The 22935-nt window shown below is 52.9% G+C and overlaps 2 protein-coding genes across 4 annotated transcripts in view; one reads left to right on the forward strand and one right to left on the reverse strand.

Annotated features, from left to right (window-relative positions):
• KCNG2 (potassium channel, voltage gated modifier subfamily G, member 2) overlaps positions 1-708 on the forward strand; it is a 1467-nt gene extending 759 nt beyond the window's left edge. Inside the window, exon 2 of the mRNA XM_014535961.1 lies at positions 3-708. Coding sequence (XP_014391447.1) covers positions 3-338 — 336 coding nt within the window. The 3' untranslated portion in view covers positions 339-708. The remainder of the gene's footprint in view (positions 1-2) is intronic.
• Positions 709-3229: 2521 nt separating this feature from the next.
• The window catches only part of PQLC1 (PQ loop repeat containing 1), a 23977-nt gene continuing 4271 nt past the window's right edge, over positions 3230-22935 (reverse strand). Inside the window, exons 2-5 of one of the 3 annotated variants that reach the window (XM_005861590.2) lie at positions 22653-22786; positions 18656-18709; positions 11339-11555; positions 3230-3782 (exon numbers count right to left, since the gene is read on the reverse strand). In XM_005861590.2, coding sequence (XP_005861652.1) covers positions 3575-3782; positions 11339-11555; positions 18656-18709; positions 22653-22786 — 613 coding nt within the window. In that variant the 3' untranslated portion in view covers positions 3230-3574. The remainder of the gene's footprint in view (positions 3783-11338; positions 11556-18655; positions 18710-22652; positions 22787-22935) is intronic. The other 2 variants (XM_005861591.2, XM_005861592.2) reach the window with 2 other exon arrangements.

The following is a 22935-nucleotide window of genomic DNA, read 5'->3' on the forward strand; positions in this document are numbered from 1 at the left end:
TGCCGGCCAGCTACTGGTGGGCGGTCATCTCCATGACCACGGTGGGCTACGGCGACATGGTGCCCCGCAGCGTGCCCGGACAAGTGGTGGCGCTGAGCAGTATCCTCAGCGGCATCCTGCTCATGGCCTTCCCGGTCACCTCTATCTTCCACACCTTCTCGCGCTCCTACTCGGAGCTCAAAGAGCAGCAACAGCGCGCCGCCAGCCCCGAGCCGGCCCTGCGCGAAGACAGCACGCGCTCCGCCAGCGCCACGGAGGACAGCTCGCAAGATCCCGAAGGCTCAGGCGAGACTGGGGACTCAGCGGACCTCGCATGGGCGCGCACAGGGCCAGCCTGACCTGGGCGGACACCCTGTGCTCAGGGGCGGCCGTGCTGTCCATCACAGGAGGCTGCCCGTCACAAGCTTTAGAAACAGAACTACAGCCCTGGCCTCCCACTGCGCAGAGGGACAGGAACTGACCTTAGGGGCAGCTGCTCCCAAAGCCCTAAGGGGCCTCGCTCCTGTTGGCGCGTATCTGGTCCAAGTGCATGTTGCTGCGACCAGTGAGGCCCAGAACTCGGCCTAGGAGTCGGAGGTGATGTTAAAAGCCAACCTGTGCTTTGAGCAAATTTCCCAGAGGGCACCCCATCCTGTCCTCCTTCCTTTTATTTCCCTTTGGAGTTCTGACTCTGTGGCTAGCTAAAAATAAATTCAAGAAGTCCCAGAACGTCCAGCCTGTAGCAATACCAGAAGGTCACACTGTCCCCAGACCTCAGCCTAACCCTTCCCTGCTATTCAGCCCGAAGGTCCCAGGAGCAGTGGGGGGAGGGGGGCGCAGTGGGGCACAGTCCTGGGGGAGGAGTTTCCAGGGGAGGGGGGCCAGCCCCTTCCTGCTCCAGCCATCTCACCCAGGTGGGCTATGCCCCAGGGGAGGAAGGCCTTCCCCATGCACCCAGCTCTGCAGAAGCCCACGTCCCTGCCATGTGATAGGCACAGAGGTCTCACATGGAGACTCACAGCCCACCAGGTCCTTTGGGGGTCCAGCACTGACCTCTGACCTCTTTCCCTGGCACTATCCTGTGGGCCTCTTCCTAGGTCTCCCCCTCACAGTTCTCCTCTGAAACGCCTCCGTCCTCTCAGCTGCCTGGGGACCAGGTGCTATCCTCTGGGATGGTCGACTCCTGTAGGAACTTCTCTGGCGGTTCAGGAGGGGTGGGGGCGGAGGGCCTAGGCCTGCAGGTGCTAGAAGCCTGTTTTCATGGAGGCGTGAACCTTTTCTCCTCTGGAGACAGAAGAATGGAACTCTCCCAATTATGCTGCTTTGCACTTTTTCATTTTAATCAGTTGAGCCATGACACCTGGAACATCGCTGCCACAGACCCTGCCGGAGGAGCTGCATCACTCAAGAGGCCCCACTGATGCAGGGCATCCATCCACCACCATCCCTTCCAGCTTTGGGCACGGTCCCTGGTGGAAGACCGAGCCAGGGGAGGTGGGGGGCAGGGGCAGGACCAGGATAGGGCCTCCCGCAGAATTTCCCTGTTATGCTACTACAGTTAATAAAAGTGCCACCTCTCCTGCACCACTCGCTCATATCATGTGGGGAAATGGAGCGCCCAGGGTGACCAGGTGGATTCGACACCTGGCCCGACACCTGTTGCCCCACCTGTGTGCACAGCCAGACATGCCCACCTCCCTAGTCAGGCATCTACCCTAGATCATGCGGGTCATTGTCCTTGAGGCTGGTCTGTTCCAGGGGAGCCTGTCCCACAGTATAGGGGCGAGCACTGGGCCCTGGGACGGATGTCAGTCCAGCCCAGGGAACATGGACACTTCTGGGCAGAGGCCAGTGCTTAGGGCTGGACCTCCCCTGGAGACCCCAGAGGTGAAATAATAACACAGGACCAATTATTCACTGTGCCTTGGGCCCCACACGGACTCCATTCACGAGGCCATGCTTGGTCCTCGAGCAGTTTATTGATTTAAAGTCGCTGTATAGACTGAACCCTGAGCGTCCCCACACATGGCACATTCCGTCAGCACTACAGTCATTGATATTTTAATTTAGAGGCAACTACTGCTACAGACATCTCCCTTCATTTTTAAAAAATAAGTGTTTTAAAGCATCTTACAGGCCAAAGAACTAAGCAGAATCCTCAAACATTCAGGAGTTTTTGAGGAAAACTCGGGAAGAGGAAACAGCTTCAAACGCTTCTCACCAGCCACCGCAGACACCTCAAGAGCTTTGGCACCAGCCACAGACAGTGCTGATAATGCACAGAGAGCCACCCCTCCACCCAGCAGAAGGGAAAACAGTGCCTGCGGGAGCCACACGGGAGCATCTGGAACACTTGGCCTTTGGGAGCTTGCGAGCTGGTGCAGGGCTGGCCTGGCTGAGATGCTCATGTAATACTGAAAGGGGAACAAATGTGGGGACTAGTGTCAGACCAGTGACCTCACCACCGCCACACGCAGCGAACATGGAGAACCATGCGGACGGGAGACGGCGGGCAGGGATGCCCATGCCAGGCCACCCCATCACCCTGGAAGGTCACTTCAGGCCCATCAGCTCATTGTGTGGGGGGTGGGGCTGCTCAGCGTGTCCCCGTCCTGGAAGATGAACATCACAGCCACCCTGGAAGGTCACTTCAGGCCCATCAGCTCGTTGTGTTGGGGGTGGGGCTGCTCAGCTCAGCGTGTCCCCGTCCTGGAAGATGAACATCACAGACTGTGCTGCACATGTGCGCACTTCCCAGGAAAAGGGGAAAAAAGCCACGCGCAGCCCGCTTGGCCCACATGGGCGCTCGCACCCTGCCATACCCTATAGGACTCATGGAGAGAACTCCAGACTCTGGTTCCGACACCCCTGAGCTTGCTCTGGCCAGTGCCCAACTGGCACGGACATGGGCTTGTCCCCTCGCCCCCAGTGGGAGGAGGCCAGTGTAACAACAAGGCCTCTGGACCCCCTACCGAGCCCAGGCAAGGGCTGAGTCCTGAGTACCTACGAGGAGGCCGCACTGAAGGTGCCCAGGCAAGGCCACTCCAGCCAGATAGACCAGGACATAGGTCATGTGTGTTGGTGTGGCTTCCCTTCCACGTGGACACAAGATCCGGGCCACATGCTCTGTGCCCGGCCCATCCTGGCACAGGGTGCCCCCACCGCATGCCGTCCAGCAGCACGTCCATCCTCAGCTGTTCTGACCATGGGCCCTGAGGTGCTGGGCCCCAAGCGCTCCCAATGCTGGTTCTCATTCTGCACCCCGGGCCCGGGTTGACGGGACACGTCCAGGCTGAGACACAGAGAAGCCTCCCCACGACCTGTCCTGCAGAGGCCTGCTCCGCCGTCTCCCGGGTTTGCGAGCGTCTCCCAGGTTCCGCAGGTGCCCTGAGAGCAAGTGAGAGCGAGACCTGCTTTTCCATCACCTTGAAAACATCCACAGCCCCGCCTGTAGGGGTGAGGCTGTTCTCCAGCGAGTGAGTGCAGACACGGCACTCAGGCCCACCTGTCCACCGTCCCAGGGGCCCACGCAGGACGACAGGTGGCCAGCGGTGCCTGCAGCCGGCGGTCATATGTCTTTGTCCTCCTGGCTGCCTCAGAGGGCCTTGGCACTGGTGGAGTGCACTGCGTGGGGGGTGGGCTTCGGGGGGTGGCGGGAGAATGCGTAGGCCTGCGCCAGGATGGCCAGGTCCACCATCACCTGCAGCAGGCCGCACACGGAGAACTGCAGAGGGGCACCGTTCAGCAGGAAGTATGCCATCTTGAAGGTGTCACCACTTGTCCACATGAGCACCATCTTGATGCTGTGGAGACACAAGCCAGGGTCAGGGGGCCAGCCAAGGTCAGGGGCACCCGGGCCCCAGCCTGTCCCTCCCAGCCCTCCCACCCTCGCTGTGAGCTCACTGTGTGTGTGGGCACAAGGACAGAAGGCCCTTCAGCTAGAGGACCCTCAACCTCTGGGCAGGGACAGGGCCGGCACAGGGCAGGCCCACAATCTCACTGTCCTTCCTGGCTGCAGACGCACCTGCTGTGGGCCCCTGGGGAGACGAGGGAGGGAAGACCACCACCTGCTCCAGGGGCCAGCCTGGCAGGGGCAGCAGCACCCAAGAACTTCAGGAGAGCGGCCCTCAGCCACAGGGACCCAAAGAACTGGCATCGAAGGTCGTGGCTCCCGCCTGGCTGTGCCCTGTGAGCTGCAGGAGGAGCCTGGCTGGGAGGGGGCGGCCCTCTCACCTGGAGCTCCTCTACCCTGGCCCATGGAGCCCCCGGCCAGCACCTGGTCCATAGCTGTGGCAGAAAGTGCATGGATGGAATGATCCCAAAGGTGCAGTGTCAGACACCCTAGGAGGAACCTGCACAGCACCCCACCCTTCACATCTGCTTTGTCCACACTGAAATCAAAGTAGAGAACGAGAGCACAGCACCCAGTCCCCACCGCAAACCGTTAATGCTGGACTTTTCCTCCACAGAAACACACTCCCCCTTATCGACTCCGACACCCCGCTACACCACTTCGCAATCTGCAGGTGTGCTGACTGCTGCGTGCACAGGTAGCACGCTCAGTTTTATGGGAAGTGCGTTCTGCAAACATCAGTACAAAGACACATCTGCATTTATCTCTCCTTAGGTCTCCAGCTAACTCTGGCTTGTAATTCTTTTCCCAAAGTTGGGCAAAGTTGGGCTCACACTGGGGCCACTGACATGCTGGGGCACCATCGGGGAGGGGCGGGAGCTCATCCCTCAAATGCAAATGGAAGCAAGTGCTGGGCTCTCAGCTCCTAAGAGCCACCAGCCGCAGCCCTGGCCAGACAGTCAGGGGCCAGAAAGGGGGCATGCTGTGACCTGAGCCAGACCTGACAGGGGCCGGGTTTGCTCAACAACTAAAACTGAGGCTCCCAGGAAAAAGGCAGCCACCCATCGGCGCCCTCACGCGTACGTGCCGAGCACTGCCCTGAACAAGACAAGGTGGGCTACATGGCTCCCTTTTCACAGGAAACTGAGGCACAGACAGGTTTAGCGACGTGCCTGGCGGTACACAGCTAGTGCTTCTGGAGGGGTAGAGGGGGCAGCGCACAAAGCTGGAGGGGTCCCAGGACCACCTGTCACTGTCCTGGGGCTGCCTGCCTGGTGCCGGGTGGTGCCTCTGGGCCCTGAACGCACAGGTGCACTCCTCACCCAGGCAAGTGCAGACGTGAGGTCATCGCTGGGGCTGGGCTCTGTCTGACACACAGGGACATTTTTAGCTGCCCAGACGCCTCACCTGGCCTCAGCCCTCAGTCAGCCACTGCGTGGGGACAGGAACCCAACGCCTTGCAGAGGCCCCTGGACCAGCTGCCCACGCAAGGGCTCAGGAAGGACAGGGGCACAGCAGCCAGTCAAATATTAACGAAGTTCCTCCTGCCGGGGTCCCTGAGAATCTGTTCAGCAGGGACTTTCACTAAGCCATGAATTCTGCTCTTTCTGACGCGGGCGTTATGTAACCCCTGCCCTCAGTGATAGTGTGGATGGATGGATGGATGGATGGATGGATGGGCAAGCCTCAGAGGCTCTTCTCTCACTGCTCAGCATGCCAAGGATGTCCTAATGGGCACTAAGTCCAGATCTGGCCACTGCAAGCGGTTGTGTTTGGCCTTGTCCTGGGCATAGGAGTTCCACCCAAGGAAGCCCCCTCCAGGGAGGAAATAAAACCACCGCAGGTTCCGACAGTGCGGGAAGCCCACCCCAAGCACAGAGAACCTTGCAGAGGGGGCCAGTGTGCTTGGGAGGGGGAACTGTCACCTTCCGGGCCCAGGCTGTTTTCCCAGCTCAGGCTGGTGACCTGGGAGCTGGACTCTCTTGTCTAGTTCCCCTCATAACGTCCCCAACTCCAGCTGCTGGATCCTGCACCTGACCCTCCCCTCCCCCACCCACCATTTTAATCCCTGCTCCCATGACCTCATTCTTGACCCCCATTTTGCCTCAACTGGGCTGCCAGATCACTATTCTTAAAATACCTCTCGCCTCATCTATGGCCTGTCCAGCAGCCAAGATAGCGCCTCCCAGACCAGTGCCCAGGAGATGAAAGCCAGACGCCTGCACCTGTCCCAGCTTCCTCACAGGCGCCTTCGGCTCATGCCCACCTCCCAGGGGCCTCGCCTTCCGCTCCTTGCCACCCATCAAGAGCTCTCCCAACATTGAAAACCCGCCCAACACATGTCCCAAAGGAGGTCTTTGTGACCCTGGGTTACACAGTGGGCTCTTGGATTGAAACCTTTGGTGCTGCAAAGGAAAACATCAAGAAAGTGCAAAGATGATCTTCAGGATAAGAGAAAGTATCTGCAAATCGTGTATCTGACAAGGTTCTAGTATCCAGAAAAATCTAAGGAACTCTATGACTCAATAATAAAAAGACAAAGGGCCAACTTTTAAAACAGGCAAAGGATCTGAATAGACCTTTCTCCAAAGTCGCATAAATGTCCAATAATCACATGAAAAGGCTCTCGGCATCCTTAGTCGTTGGGGAAATGCAAATGAAAAATGCATAACCACAATGAGCCCCAGGCACTGGAACGGCCAGAATGAAACGTGAGTGGGAATGAGGTTGTGAAGGTGGGGAGAGACCAGAACCCCACCCACAGCTGAGCTGGCGGGGATGTCAGACAGTACAGCCACTGTGGAAAACAGTCTGGCAGATCCTCCAATGACTGTTACACAGAGTTACCGTGGGACCCAGCAGTCCCAGTCCTGGGTGTATCCCAAGAGAAAGGAACACGCTTGTCCACACAAAAACGTGTACACGAATGCTCACAGAAGCATTATTCAAACAGCCAACAGGTGGACACAACCCAGAAGTCCATCACTGGAGATGGACAAGCACAGTGTGGTCCGTCCATGCAGGGGAATATTATTCAACCTCAGAATGGAATGCAGCACTGAAACATCGAACATGGGCGTCATTTTGCAAACGGGTGGACGCGGACACAAAGACCAAGCTCTGTGTGATTCTGATCATATGAAGTGTCTGGAACAGATGAACCTACACAGACAGATCATGGTGGCCTAGGCTGGGGGAGGGAGGTTTGGGAGCAAATGAGGGTTGATTCCTAATGGATACAATATTTCTTCCTGGGGTGATGGAAATGTCCTAAAATTAGACTGTGGGGACGGCTGCACAACTCTGTGAAGATACTAAAATCCATTAAATTGTACACTTTAAATTGTATGGTGAGTTATATCTCAATAATTTTTAAAGAGTTCCAGGGCTTTTGCTGAACTCTAATTATTCCAGCCCTCCTCTTTATTGGGCTGCTGACTGGGCTGTGTGTGTGTGTGTGCATGTAGTGTGTGGTGCACACCCTTAACCACACACATGTGTAGAGCATCCCCACTCACCTGGCCTATTATGTGTCAAGGAGGAATAAAGATATACGCCTGGGGGCAGAGAGGTAAGGCAGACAGGGCCTCGCCCCAGGAGACCTGTTCCATTTCCCAGGCAGCAAGACTCCAAGCTGCTGGCTCCAGGGTTCAAGGGCAGTGCAGCAAGACCAAGTGAGCCGGTTCCCAGAAATTTCATTAATTAGAAGGTGAACCAAATACTAGAACTAAAACTAAAAATAGACAAATCCACAATTATAGTTGGAGACTTCAACATCCCTCTCTCAACAAGTGATAGAAAAACTAGGCAGGAAAGCAGCAATCAGAACTTAACAACATCAACACAAATAATCTAATAAATATTTAGCGAACAGCCCAGCTAGCGTGGCTCAGTGGTTGAGCATTGACCTATGAACCAGGAGGTCACGGTTTGATTCCCTGTCAGGGCACATGCCTGGGTTGCAGGCTTGATCCCCAGTAGGGAGCATTCAGGAGGCAGCCAATCAATGATAGAGAATCACTGATGTTTCTCTCTCTCTCTCCCTCTCCCTTCTTCTCTGAAATCAATAAAAAAAATTTTTAATTAAAAATAAATTTAAGAGAATTATAATCATACAGAGTGTGTTCTCTAAACATAATGGAATAAAATTAGAAATAAATAATGGAAAGACAAAAAAACCTCTAACCACATGGATATTTTACAACACACTTCTAAAGAATCTATAGATCAAAGGGAAAGTCTTGAAATAAACATATGCATAGCTATGCATAGTTATGAATGGTGAAAATAAAAATAAAACATCAAAGTTTGTGAGGCACAGCTAAGGCAGTAATGAGAGGTTATTTATAGCATTAAATGCTTACATTAGGAAAAAGAAAGTCTTATATTAATAAATTAAATAAAAATAAGAGCAAATATCCATGCAATGTAAAACAGAAAAGTCAACAAAACAAAGAGCTGATTCTTTGAAAAGATCAATAAAATTGACAAACTTCTAGAAAGAGATATATATATAGGGGTGGGCAGAAGTAGATTTACAAATAATACAAGTAAATAATACAATAATTAATAAATAATAATATGAGGATAAAGTCTGTGTTCCACATGTTAGCAACTATAAACCTACGTTTGCCAACCTCTATAAATTACCAGTAATGGAACAGAGGGCATATCTGCAACATCAAGAAGACAAGAAGGGAATATTATGACCAACTCTACATACTTAAATTTGATCACATGGACTAAATGTAGCAATTCCTCAACAAGTCTAAACTACCACAGCTCACCCAATATGAAATAGATCATTTGAATAACCCTATAACTCTTAAAGAAATTGAATCCATAATTTAAACACTCCTCAAAAAGAAATATCCAGGTCCTGATGATTTCATCGAAGAATTCTAGTACATGCTTAAAAAGATTAACACCAATTTTGCACTATTTCTCCCAGAAAATAGAAGACATGCCAATTCATTTTATGAAGATAGTGTTCTCTTAATACCAAAGCCAAAAAAGTACCAGAAAAAGAAAAAGAAAAACTACAGGCCAATATCCCTCATGAATGCAGACATAAAAATCCTTGAAGTATCAGCAAGTAGAAATTAGCAATTTATTTATTTATTTTTTGTTTGTTTGTACATTGTGACTAAGGGAACTTTATTCAAGGGATGCAAGGCTAGCTCAGTATTTGAAAATCATCAATATAATTATGATTGGCTAAAGAAGAAAAATCACATGATCATATCAATCAATGCAGAAAAGGCATTTGACAAAACTCAACACTCATTTAATATAAAAACTTGAAGAAAAACAGGACTAGAGAACTTTCTACACCTAGCATTATACCTAACGGTGAAATACTGAATGCTTTCTCCTTATGATTGGGAAAAACACCTCACCCACTATCACTGCTCTTGTTAAACACAGTGCTGGATATTCTAGTTAGTGCAAGAAGGCAAGAAAAGGAAATAAAAAGCACACAGACCAGAAAGGTAGATATAAAACCATCCCCATTTATATATAACTAGAGGCCCGGTGCACGGATTCATGCACATTGAAAGGAAATTAATTAGAAGGTGGCCAGCAGGGCGGGACTGGGCGAGACAAGCCAGACATGCCCTGGAGCCAACCTCCCGTGGTCCTTCCCCAGCCGGCTGCATCTGGGACGGTGCCAGGGCTCGAAGAGCATCTGTGGAGTGACTGGGGTCCCTCTGGCAGGTGGGGTCCCTCAGCCTGCCCTGTGGGGATCAGGCCAAAACCAGCTCTCTGACATCCCCCGAGGGGTCCCGGAGTGCAAGAGGTTACTCTGCAAAGTTGCTGTCACTTGGCAGCTCCTGTGTTGAGCATCTGTCCACTGGTGGTCAGTGCGAGACATAGCTACCGGCAGGTCGGCCGATCAGCCAGTCACTTAGCCTTTTATATATATAGATTGTTTACATAGAAAAATCCAAGATCTATAAGAAAACTCCTAAAAATAATGAGTTCAGCCCTGGCTGGATGGCTCAGTTGGTTGAAGCATCATCCCATACACCAAAAGGTTGTGGGTTCAATTCCCAGTCAGGTCACATACCTAGGTGGTGGGTTCAATACCCAGTCAGGGCATATATGGGAGGCAATCGATGAATATTTCTCTCTCACATCGATATGTTTCTCTCTCTCCCTCTCCCACTTCCTCTCTCTCTAAAAACAAGCATTATAAGCATGTCCTTGGGTGAGGATAAAAATAAATACATATATACATACATCCTATATAATAAAAGCCTAATATGCTAAGTGTCCGGTCAGCTGTTCAACCAATCAAAGCATAATATGCTAATGATATGCTAAGGCCTCTCAATCGCGCGCTATGATGTGCACTGACCACCAGGGGCAGACAGTCGACCAGTAGCTATGACATGCACTGACCACCAGGGGATAAGGAGGTTAGCTTGCTGCTGGGGTCTGGCCAATCAAGACTGAGTGAGACGGGCTGGACACTCCCTGGAGCCCTCCCACAGTCCCTCCTCAGCTGGCCAACCTCCCACATCCCTCCCCGGCCCCAATCATGCACCGGTGGGGTCTCTCGGCCTGGCCTGCGCCCTTTTGCAATCTGGGACACCTCAGGGGATGTCGGAGAGCTGGTTTTGGCCTGATCCCGCAGGTCAGGTTGAGGGACCCCACTGGTGCACGAATTCGTGCACTGGGCCTCTAGTACATACATAAAATAATGAGTTCAGCAAGGTGAATGATACAAGAGAAACATACAAATTAACTGCATTTCTATACACTAGCAAGCAAATGGAAAATGAAATTTAAAATGTAATACCAATTACAGTTGCTCAAAAGCAAATGAAATACTTTGGTGTAAATTTAACACATGTTCTGGACTTGGATCCTGAGAGTGCATCTCATGACACACCCCACCAATGGCTGCACACCTCTGCTACTGTGAGCAGAGTCTGCTGCCCTCATCCCTATTCCACACTCAGCCCTCCCTCCCACTCCGAAGCTTCAGGCTCAACAATGCAGGAGGAGCAGCTCTCCGATCCCGTCACCTGTTTCCTGTTCAGGGGAGGGTCTCGGCTTCTCACCTGTCGCACACAAGCACAATGCTCACGCATCAAGAGGTCAGTGGATCAGCCCTAGCCGGCTTGGCTCAGTGGATAGAGCGTCAGCCTGCGGAGTGAAGGGTCTCAGGTTCGATTCCAGCCAATGGCACATACCTGGGCTTCGGGCTCAATCCCTAGTAGGGGGCATGCAGGAGGCAGCCGATCAATGATCCTCTCTCATCATTGATGTTTCTCTCTCTCCCCTCTCCCTTCCTCTCTGAAATCAATAAAGAAATATATTATTAAAAAAAAAAAAGAGGTCAGTGGATCAATGTGTTTAAACCTAAACTGCTCTCTAACTGGCTGTTTCACAAATGTAACTGAACACAAAGCAGCCAGATTTGTACCCATTTGACTTTTACCGAACATATGTGCACCTGGTGCCAATGGGGACAGCAACAGTGACGTGCCCACCCACCTCATGCCCTCCGTGGACTGGTAGCGGTGGTTGCGGTACAGCTGCGGCACGCCCAGCATGGCCTCGGTCAGCACGGCCAGGAAGCCCAGGGTCTCCACGAACAGGGCTGAGTCGATGGACAGGTATGTGATGTAGCCTGCGATGCCCGTGAAGGCCAGGACACACTGCAGGTAGTCCGCAAAGCTGCTCCAGTGCCAGAAGTGGTGAGGGTCAAAGTCTAGAGGGAGAGAGACGTGAACCAGACTTCAGGTCAAGGTCAGTGTGAGGAGAAGGATATGAAATGAATGAGGAGATGAAGGTCAGTGTGACCAGCAAGATGTGAACTAGGTGAGGAGGTCAAGATCACCATGAGGCCCCGCCGGCGTGGCTCAGTGATTGAGCATCGACCTATGAACCAGAAGGTCACAGGTTCAATTCCCAGTCAGGGCACATGCCTGGGTTGGGGGCACAATCCCCAGTGTGGGACTTGCAGGAGGTAGCCAATCAATGGTTCTCTCTCATCATTGGTGTTCCTATCCCTCTCTCCCTCTCCCTTCCTTTCTGAAATCAATAAAAGTATATTAAAAATAAAAGATCACCATGAGGAAGATGAATGTGAGCTATGAGGATCCAACTGCTCTGGACCAAGGAACTTCTGAGGAAGACTTCATACAGATATTAACTCAGCATAAAGGATGCTAAACCTGGAACTCATCCTAAAATAGTACTGATACTCAGATGGTGCAGGATCACTCCAGAACCTCTGGAATCTCTTTCCTGGGTTAGAATACCCACTCTTCCCCTCCACAACTTTAGATTAATCATGTGTCTCCATTTCTTTAGATGTAGAAGAGGAATAATGTTACCGAGCAATTTGGGTTGTTTTAATGATTAAAGTAGTTAATCTTCTGAATCTTATAAAGTGTCCAGCCCCTAATAAAGGTCCTGCAAAGATATATAATTATTATCACTACATCCTGAGTTGATAGAATATTACCATTTGCTCGACAAATGTGTCCTGCAGAAACCAAATGTGGAAGAACTCACAGAAATCAAAAATTACATTTAGTTTATGGGCTGTGGCAGGTCCTGGGGACAGAGGCAGCTTCAGGGACAGTCAGGGAAGTGGAGGGGTGTGATGCGCCCAAGCCTGACCCGGCCCTTTGGTTTGCAGAGTCTGGAGCCAGGGCACCTCGCCAGCAAAAAGGCCCAGCAAGGGCTGCACGGGTGGGCGAGGACATGAGGTGCCAGGACTGCCCGTCCCGGAAGCTAGGAAGAGCTGGAAGAGGGCGTCTAAGCTGCACATGTACCATGTGTCCCAGGAGGCACTCAGCCGGGAAACAGGAGAAACGGAGCCAACGACACCCAAGTTGTCTCACCACTAACTGCATCACAAACACGTGGAACCCACGTCCGCCATAAACCACACGCTCCAAGCCACACCAGCCTGGGCCATTCCTACACACGAGAGAACAGCCTTCCTTCTGGATACTCGCCTCCAGGGCAGGGACCCCTCGCTGAAGGCACCCCCTTCACCTGCCTCTGAAAGGCATCTGTTCTTCCTCAGGATGACCTCGGGCCACCTGGGACCCCATGTCTGAGGACGCCTGCTGCCCCCCCCCCCCCCCCCCCCCCCCGCCCCCAGGAGGATGAGGAGGTCTCGTTGGAGAAGGTTCTCAGGGACACATTTGTCACTACCCAGCAGCTGGGACCTCGAAGGCGCAGAGCTATTTTCCACACCAAAGGGCTCCAGAATTAGAGACCGTTCCATCCCGACGAAGGAAGAGGTCCCTCAGAAGCTCAGACACTCATCCTGACGACAGTGCAGCTGGCAGAGCTGAGCCCTGGGCCAGGGTTCATGGGGGCATCTACTCTGACCATCCCCAAAGGGACAGTCATGTCCCTCAAAACCAGCCCCACGTGGCAGCCCACCGTGAACAGGTGGTCTGGGGATGAGACACCCGGCTCCTGGGTCCTTGGCCGGCCCCTCACGGGCTCAGACCCCATGCCGGCATCGGGCAGGCCGCTCACACCTAGCCTCTCATTCCTCCTTTAACAGAGGGAGAGTGGGGGCCTCAAAGTCAGGCAATAGGCCCCCCACACCCCAGGATGCCATCTGAGATCATCACTGAGCACCTCTCTAAATGGACAACAAGACCGCGTGGCAGGGCTGGCCGTGCCCTTGGGGGCCGAGACCCAGGATGGGGTGGGAAAGGGGCACATCTGGGGACCATTCCTTCCTGAGCCCCTGGCCCCGCCCCTCTAGCTGAGCCATCGGTGTCTCTCTCCATCTGGGAGGCCCATCTGCAGGTGCGCGCCCCCTCTCCAGAGGGCTCCTATGTCAGCACCTGGAACCCAACAACCCAAATGTGGGGGACACTGAGGCAGAGCCACTGGCCAGAAGGGACACACAGGATTTGAACCTGAACCCTGATGCACTGCCCCTGCAGATCCAAGGATGAGAGGACCGTGTACGGTGCCCCGCCCAGCCGTGGGACCTCCCTGAGCCTCAGGATGGCAGCGCCCGCCCCGCCCCCAGGGGCCCTGTGGAGGCTGTGTTGTCACATAATTCAGATGGAGGTCGGGACCCTCGCACAGCCCTCAACAGCAATCCCTGCCCACACACCTCAGCCTCTCTGAAGGGGCCACCAGGCAGGTGCTGGGTCCCCAGGCAGTAGTGTGACCCCTGCAGACCGAGGGGCCCCCAGACGCTGTGTAAGGGCAGGGAGGACAACACAGCACGAAGCCCGTCCCTCAGAACAGCAGCTGGGTGTCAGTACTGGTCAGCTGAGGGCCAGCGTGTCTCTGCTCGACATGCACCCCAAGCTGATGGGAGCGACAGAGCCCCGGCCGCTCCGCACCAACAGGCAGGGGCAGAAGAAAACCCGTCCACAGAAGCTCCTGGCCTCCCAGGTGGTTTCCGGTGGCTCATCCTCGTTACAGCTTCAGGATTTAAACCCACTGATGACACAGGTTATGCAACCGCTGGGCTCCAGACCAGGCAGCCCACCAGCACCCCCGTGTGGCCTGTCCCCATCAGTTCAGGCAAAGTCTTTCCAGCTCAGAGAATGACATCCCTCCAGTGGTCCAACCCTGGTCACTGACAGAAAAGGTGTGGCTGTCCCACAGTGGGGCCTCCACGTGCCCCACTTTCGCAGCAAGAACCCCCTCAGGCATCCCTGCTCTCACAAGACCCCACGTGCCCCTATAGGTGCTGAGAGTGCAGAGGGCTCAGGCCCCCACAGCCGCCCCCTCTCTCACAGAAGCTGCCTGTGCACTCTGAGCCCCTGTGCCCTCCTAGCCCAGCTGGCCCCCAGGCGCCTGGAAACTAAGGGGAAGCTGCGAGTGCTGAGGGCTGTCCTGAAAAGGCCACCAGAGAGGGACTCCCACACCAGGCTCCACGGCTCCAAGTCGCCTCTCAGGATTGGGACCAATCATTAGGGCAGGCCATCTGGTAACCACGTGGCCAGCAGCTCTCTCTTAATCAGGGTCACACCCAGGGAGGAGGACAGGCACTGGCTCCAGGAGGGCCTCCCATCACTGCCCCATGACCCCACGCCTCCTGTGGCAGCTGTGACACTCACACCTGCGACACGAGATAAGCAGGGCCCCGTGCCAGTGTGAGCCAGCCCGCCTCCCGGAACTTGCCCCGTGTCTCAGCTGTGAGTCTGAGGATGCGGAGGAAGAAGAGCTCCAGTCAGTCCTGAGTGCCTGGACCCTCACAGAGGCGAGCCCACACCCACCCTGAACCTACACACACCTGGCACGCCACCACCCGTGGGAGCTACCTGCCGACCCCGATAAAAACCACGGGGAATTCCTGTGGTGAGGTGGGAGCAGCAAAAAATAATCCAAGTCCACTTCTCTGGGGAATCCGCACGGAAGGCACGGCAGGGAAGAGGGACCGGGAAGCCCAGAGTGATGGGACAGAGGGAGCCCAGGCTGGTTAAGGAGGAGGCCGCGTCACACCTCAGTCCTGGTGGCCAGGACTGCAGACCGCACGTAAGCCACCCGTCCCGGGCCCACGGCAGCAGCAAGGACTCCCACATTCCCACTGTCGGTGCTCAAACCCACAGGGAGAGACAGGTGAACCTCCTAGTTAGGCAGTTCAGGATGGAAGCAAGAGGGCACTGGAGGGTCTTGGCAAAGGGTCACCACAGCTGCGGAAATTAACTAAACATCGGGGATCCTGGAAACCTGAACAATCACCTTCCAAAGTGACAGCCAGGGGAAGTCTCCCGACCTGGAACCAAGGGAAACATCTCGTGTGTGCAAACCCCAGGCCCAGTTCAGACGCGCCTCTGACAGCCGCCTGCCTCCCCTGGCGGACTCGGCGAGCAGAGCACAGGGCGCTGACCCGCGAGGGCACTGAGTGCTGACGAGGCTGCTGGGCACACGTGCTCTGAGGGCAGAACACGCCCCTGACCTCAAAGGCTTGATGCGGAAAAGACAGAAAATATCCTGTTAATAATTGTTAGAGTGGTTACAGGATCACGTGAAAGTATTTTGGTAAAAAGCAGATTAACGGTAATTCACCAGTTTCTTTTCACTTTTCTAAGGTGCTGCCTGGAAACCACGCACATGGCTGGCTTCCTGGCTGGCACTGCATCTCCACTGGGCAGTGTTGTCCAGCGTTAATGAGGCGCCGACCGGCCAGCCCAGAGCTCTGCCCAGGTCATCTGGAAATCCAGGATTTGTAAATGAGGAAGTGCAAGGGCGGGTCTGACGGGACCCTTTCCTAAGGAGAAGCCATGAACCTGCTGGGGCCACAGCGGCGCCGTACCGGCTGCTCTGGTGGGACATTCAGTGTGGTTACAGAGTGCAGTCCCCGCTTTTAAGAAACAGGCACTAAGTATTTGGATGTCATCAGCATGGAGTCAGAACAGAAAACCAACCGAGAAAATCACCACCACCAACGTTGGTTCTTTGAAAAAAATCAGTAAAATTGACAAGCATGTAGTTAGAATGACCAAAAGAAAAGAGAGAAAAAGAGAGGAGACTCAAATTACTAACGTCAACAGTGGACATCAGCACCAACATCACAGAAATAAAAAGAATTGCAAGGGAGCACTAAGAACAATTGTAATCCAACAGGTTAGATAACTTAGGTTAAATGGACCAAAAAAAAACTATTAAAACTAACTGGGGAAGAAATTGAAAAACTGAATACACTTATCATAAGTAAAGAGATTGCCTTAGTATTTTAAACACTTCCCACAAAGAGAAGCCCAGACCCAGATGGCTTCCCTGGGTCATCCCACCAAACATTTAAGGAACTGATAAACTTGCAGTGATTAATAAATAAGCCCTGGAGATACACTGTACAGTACGGTAAACACAGACAGCAATACTGCATTATAATCATAAACTTGCTTAGAAACTAAAATGAATTATTCCAACTACTAAAAATAAATAGTTATGTAATGTGATAGAGGTGCTAATTATCGCTACGATGGCAAGCATAACACGACACATAAATGTATAAAATTACATGTACACCTTAAATTTACACAATGTTGTATGTCATATTTCAATTAAAAATTTTTTAATAAAGAATTGATACAAATCCTTCACAAACTCTTCAAAAAAAAATAGAAGCAGAGGGAACAGTTCCCATTCCCCACTTATTGTATAAGACCAGTTCATCCTGATACTAAACCCTAAGTCATCACAAGGAAAAAAGATCAGTATCTCTTATGAACATGGACACAGAAATCCTCAACATATTGCTAGCAAACAGAATATAGGAATTTTTTTTAAAGATTATACATCTTGATCTGATGGGATTTATCCCAAAAATGCCAGGTTGGTACAACATATAAAAATAATCACTATAATATCTATATCTATAATAATAAAAAGGTAATATGCTAATTATACCAGCCGTCCTTCCTGACGAAGCCAGGGCCGGAGGGAAGCCAGCCCGAGTCCCGGGTGCCTTCCAGCTGCCGGAGGAGGGAAGCAGCCCGGGTCCCGGGTGCTGGAGGGAAGCCGGTGCCGGCAGCCAGGGGAAGGAAGGCCTACTCTTGCATGAATTTTCGTGCATTGGGCCTCTAGTATATATATAAAAGGCTAAGCGACTGTCTGACCGGTAGCTATGATGTGCAATGACCACCAGGGGGCAGATGCTCAACGCAGGAGCTGCCGAGCTGCAGTGACTAGGCAAATGTGGTTCTCGGGTGACACACACTGGAACCAGAGAGGAGGGAGCCCGATTCTGGGGTGCATCACCCAAGAACTGCCCTCTCGCAATCCAGAACCCCTCAGGGGATGTCAGAAAGCCGGTTTCGGTCCGATCCCCACAGGCCAGGCCGAGGGACCCCACCTGCAGGAGGGACCCCGCTCACTCCACAGACGCCCTCTGAGCTACAGTGCTGCCCCAGGTGCGGCCAGCAGGAAGGGACTGCAGGTGGGTGGCTCCAAGGCGTGTCCAGCCAGTCTCACCGAGTCCCACCCCACTGGCCACCTTCTAATTAACTTCCTTTCAATCTGCACGAATCCGTGCACTGAGGCACTGGTAGTATAATAATGGAATAAAGGACAAAAACCACATGGTCATCTCAACAGACACAGAAAAGCATTTAACAAACTTCAACATCCTTTCATGATAAAAACACTCAACAAACTCAGAACAGAAGGTGCTTACTTAACCTAATAAAAGGCATCTATGTGAAATCCATCATGCTCAATGGAAAAGGCTAAACGCCTTGTCACTAAGATCAGGAACAAGACAAGGGCATCCACCCAGATCACTTCTACAGGGTAACTAAGCAAGAAAGAGAAATAAAAAGCACTCAGATTGGAAAAGAAGAAGTAAAACTATTTGCAGATGATATGATCTTATATATATAGAAAATCCTCACGTATCCACTACAAAGCTCTGAGACCTAATAAATGATGTCATCAAAGCTGTAGGACACAAGATCAATATGCAAAAATCAACTTTATTTCTACAAAGTAGCAATGAACAGTCCAAAGTGAAGTGAAGAAAACAAATCCATTTACCATGGCATCAAAAATAATAAAATACTTAGAATAAATTTAACAAAAGAATTCCAGAAGTTGTGCTCTGATCATTTCTTTTTTTCTTTCTTTCCTTCCTTCTCTCTCTCTCTCACAGACCCACACACAGAAAGCAGCAGGCTTCTAGGAACTGCTTCATGCTTGAAAACAGTTATGAGCTGGTTAGTTTACGGGAGTCGTGGCCACACTTGGTAAAATGAATCACATGCATGCATGGTCAGGATGCCAACACAGATGACAGACATGACAGAGAGGGACAAAGCTGCCATGAGATGAAACACGGGAGTGAGCGGCCTCATGCAAGGGGGTACATACCCAGATATGACCGCCTGGGGGGCACTTTGACTTCCTCGTCCTTATTATCTGCAGCTACATTTAAAAAGAGAGAGAGAAACAGAAAGGAAGGAGAGACAAAACAGACGGGTTTAACGCAGATAAGCAGCTGTGTCTCTGGCCCTCTTTGCACTTCTCTCTTTTAAAACCGCTGGGACAGGAAAACTATAGATTTGGGTGTCTGTGCATCAGGAAATCTACCTTTGGGCTATTTTTCTCTGAACCTACCCTCCCTCTTTCCAAATAAGTGCTTGGAATAGGGGGAGGGAATTTGGGACCAAAAATGAAAAGTCGCCCATTCTCATTTGACTGCTAAGGTGGGAGGTGGCGTCTGCCGTCACCAGATTCTGCTTCTGCTCCCCAGACACTCAGCCGCGTGCAGGAGGCGGCCACACAGGCCCAGGATCACAGCGCCACCGAGAGGGCTGCCTGAGAAAGCCGTTTTCAGGAGACACTCCCCAAGAGCTGGTTCAACACATGCCAGGGAGAAGCAGGGAGGCACTGTTACATCCCACCAAGGCGACCAGCCCAGCAGCTCCTGACAGAGGGGTGATGATTCCTTCCAGTCGGAGGCACCCAGCTCCTGCCCCTCCCCTGCCAACAGCCCACCCCCCTCCCGAGACCTCCCGACTGTCACTGCCCGGGACAGCCCCCCAAGACCCTGGAAGACACCGCGGGGCAGAGAGGCAGCAAGTGGGGTCCCTGCAGGTGGGAGGTGGTGAGACAGAAGAGTAGGACTCCAGTGAGTCACTTGATCACAAAGCAGAGGTGGATCAAAGGTTGTGTCATCTGCCCCAGGCAGTGGACTCACCTAAAAATGGAAATGGGCAAGTGAACAGCTAAAAGCAAATACCAGCCCAGCTGCCAGGACTGCGGACAGCGGTGGAGGGTTTCACAGCACCACACAGGCTGCGGCCCCACGCCTCCCCTGCCTCCCTCCCCAGCACCGCCCCCTGGATCTTCTGGGCTCTGACGACCCAAGGTCACGTGGATTTTCTCAGCTTTTTCTTCTATTTTTTTTTTTTTATTTTTTTATTTAAACCAAGTTCACCATTGAAAGGGAGAGGGGAGGGTGAGGAGTGGGGTGGGTACAGGTGAGAACTCAACTTAGCTCCCGTGCAGTTCAGATGCAAACAGCCTTTTCCCTTCCCATGTCCAGGCCAGATCAGCCCAAGCTCAGCAGAGCTCTGCACGTGCTGAACAACAGGGCGCAGCAGGGCAGGACTGTGAGGGGCACGTGGGGGTTCAGGGTGGGAAGAGGCTCAGCCCACATCGGACCCCTCCCTGCGCAGCATCAAGCTACCTGAGGTTTCGTGGCTGGAAAGCGACATGATCAGATCTGTGTTTTAGAAAAACCTCTTTGTGTGGGACAGACGGAGGAGACAGACGTTAGAAATGTTTTCAACAATGCTGTCCTTCCACATATCTGCCCCGAACCCACTCCAGACCAGGCCCACAGTCTCCTCAGTCCTCACTGCTCCCCACCAGGAGGGGTGTCTGTCCATGTCCCCAATTGTCGGGGTGGGGGGGTGGCCACACCCCTGCAGAGGGAAGCTGTATGATTTCCAAGACTAGATCTTTAAAAAGACACAGTATCTACCCAGTTCTCTCCAACATGCCACTTGAAACCTGGGCCATATTGTGTGGACACCCAGGCTACGTGAAGAGGCCACGTGTGGGTGGTCCAGCAGAGAGCCCACTGAGGTCCCAGCTGACAGCCAGCACCCACCCAGACATGTGAGCAAGGAGTTAATAAGAGAGAGAGAGAGAGAGAGAGAGAGAGAGAGAGAATATGAATGAATGTCAGGGCCATCCCTGCCAAGCTCTGCCGAAATGCAGATTCCTGAAAACTCGGTTCCACTCATTCAACTTGTTGGCAAAATTCAACAAGTGGCTGGAGGACTGGGCTGCTGTCCTTGCTGTAAGTGAAAACAGTTCCCATTGAGAGCACGCCCCTCCCCCACTCTCACAGCCAGCAAGGGTCAAGTCCTCCGTCATCCATCTGTCCATCCATCTCCACCAGGTCTTCCCCTTTCCTCTCCTGTGACGCCATCGGGCCCAAATGACAATTCAGACAAGCCCCCTCGAGGCCCCACCTTAACCACATCTGCAAAGCCCTTTGCCACAGGAGGAGACACCTCCCCGGTTCCCATCTGCTCACCAGAGGGCACGTTTTACAGGTCAGACTCCAGCCCTACCCCTGGAAACTGAGATTCACTGTTTTAACTCAAGCCCAGTTAACAGAACAGAAATATCCCTTTTGGAAGAATCTACATAGAACACTGGAAATCAAGAGAAGTGATCAGATGGTCACCATCCCTCTCACTCATCAAGAAGGCTTCTAAGGGAGGTCCCCCGAGGCACAGCGTCCTGCTCACGGTGCCCGCTGCCCTCTCCTGCACCAACGTGAAGACCTGCTGGCAAAGCCCCAGGGAAGGGGGGAGCGTGCACAGCTGAGGCATGCCTGCATGTCAGCGAGGTCACACAAATGTCCAAGCTCAAAGGCCACATGGCCTGGAGGCACCCACACCTGCTACATCTGGCAGCCTACTATCACACGACTTCAAACAGGTCACAAACCTGCTCTCAGGTTTCAGAGCCAGAGGCAGAGGCGTACAGCCTGGGCACACACGGCCTCTCCTCCCACCTGTGTGAGGCCAGGCTGCCCTGAGATACCCCCACACTGCCCCTCTGCGGCCGGCCAGGAGGTCAGTGCCCACGGAAAGATGAGGTTCCAAGGGACACAGATCACAGAGAGAAGGGGCAGGAGCCGTGGGAGCAGAAAGCTCTTGTCCAAGAGAGATTTAGGGCCCAGTGCCTCTCCTCATAATGGCCCTGTTCACTGAGCCCTGCTTCCTAGGCAAGACCAGCTACACAGTCAGCTACACAGGTTCTGGGGTGACTTACCGAGTTACAACAGGGGGATGGGGACAGATCTGCAGAAGAGAGAATGGCATCAATGGGGAGAGAGCACAAAACATGCCAGCCTGGCCGGTGTGGTTCAGTGGTTGGACATCGACCTAGGAACCAGGAGGTCATGGTTCGACTCCCAGTCAGGGCACATGCCTGGGTTTTGGGCTCGATCCCCAGCAGGGGGTGTGCAGGAGGCAGCCGATCAATGATTCTCTCTCATCAGTGATGTTTCTCTCTCTCTCCCCCTCTCCCTTCCTCCCTGAAATCAATAAAAATACATTTTAAAAAACAAAACAAAATAGGGGCTACACCAGGGGAGGAACCACTCACAGGGAAAGACGACCACCAGGAACAAAAACACGAGCAAGACCCCAAGTCCACAGACATCCCACACAAAGTGAGAGCTGTCACACTTCTAGTGATTAGAAGAAAACCAGAAGTAAGGCTGATGTTCAAACAAGGCAGCCAGCCCAGAAGGCGCTTCCCCAAAGGAAAAGGCAGAAACAGGAAGAGAGTCTTCGCTCCGAGAGCCAAAGAGTCCAGCAGCGGTGTGGGCTGCGCCTGCAGTTCGTGCTGCCCAGGCACGTGCACCCGGGTGGTGATCCACCTGCATCACAAAATCCTGGCTGGGGGGCATTTTTAACAAGGCATGTGCAAAGACCCCAGTGCACTTGGCCGTGGGGAAGGTTTTACGTACAAGCCTCACAGAAAGTTGGAGATAAAACGGCCTTCTCACAAATGTCCTCCTGACCTGGTCCAGCCAGAGAGGAGCCCAGCTGACCGGGCCTCTGTCCGATCCAGGCTCCGCAGGCAGCGAGATCCCAGCGAAGAGTAAAACATCAGGACCAGGTAATAGCTCGCCCACCCTCGAGGGAAGAAACGATCATCTTGGATCGTTTCACATTATAACGTGAAAGTCACGTCCCATCCTGCAAACACCATCAGTGACAGTGTCATGCGGGGAGACAAGCCGCTGGGACGATGCTGAGCGGAAGGGGCTCTCATTCCACCTACAGACAAGTTTTGCTGTTTCGGTGGCTTTAAACCAAAGTTGCTGATCACCCACCTGAAAAGAAACGGCGTTTGACGTTGAGCTCGTTGGCCACGCGGACTTCGGTGCACAGCTTCAGCATCAGCAACATGGTGACGATCATGACGATGCTCTGCCAGAGCAGCGGGGACTCGAAATGCCGTCCAAACCTGTGGGTGAGACGCCGCGGCTCAGGAGGATGCCCACGCCAGGGGCCTGGTCCACGCTCCCCGCCCAGGACCACCAGGGCCGGACAGCCACCTCCCCTGCAGCTGCGAGTGCTGGGCTCCAGGCTCCATGGGGGAAGGAGCTGGGTGCA

Source organism: Myotis brandtii, unplaced genomic scaffold, assembly GCF_000412655.1.
Source record: "Myotis brandtii unplaced genomic scaffold, ASM41265v1 scaffold154, whole genome shotgun sequence".
NCBI lineage: Eukaryota > Metazoa > Chordata > Mammalia > Chiroptera > Vespertilionidae > Myotis > Myotis brandtii.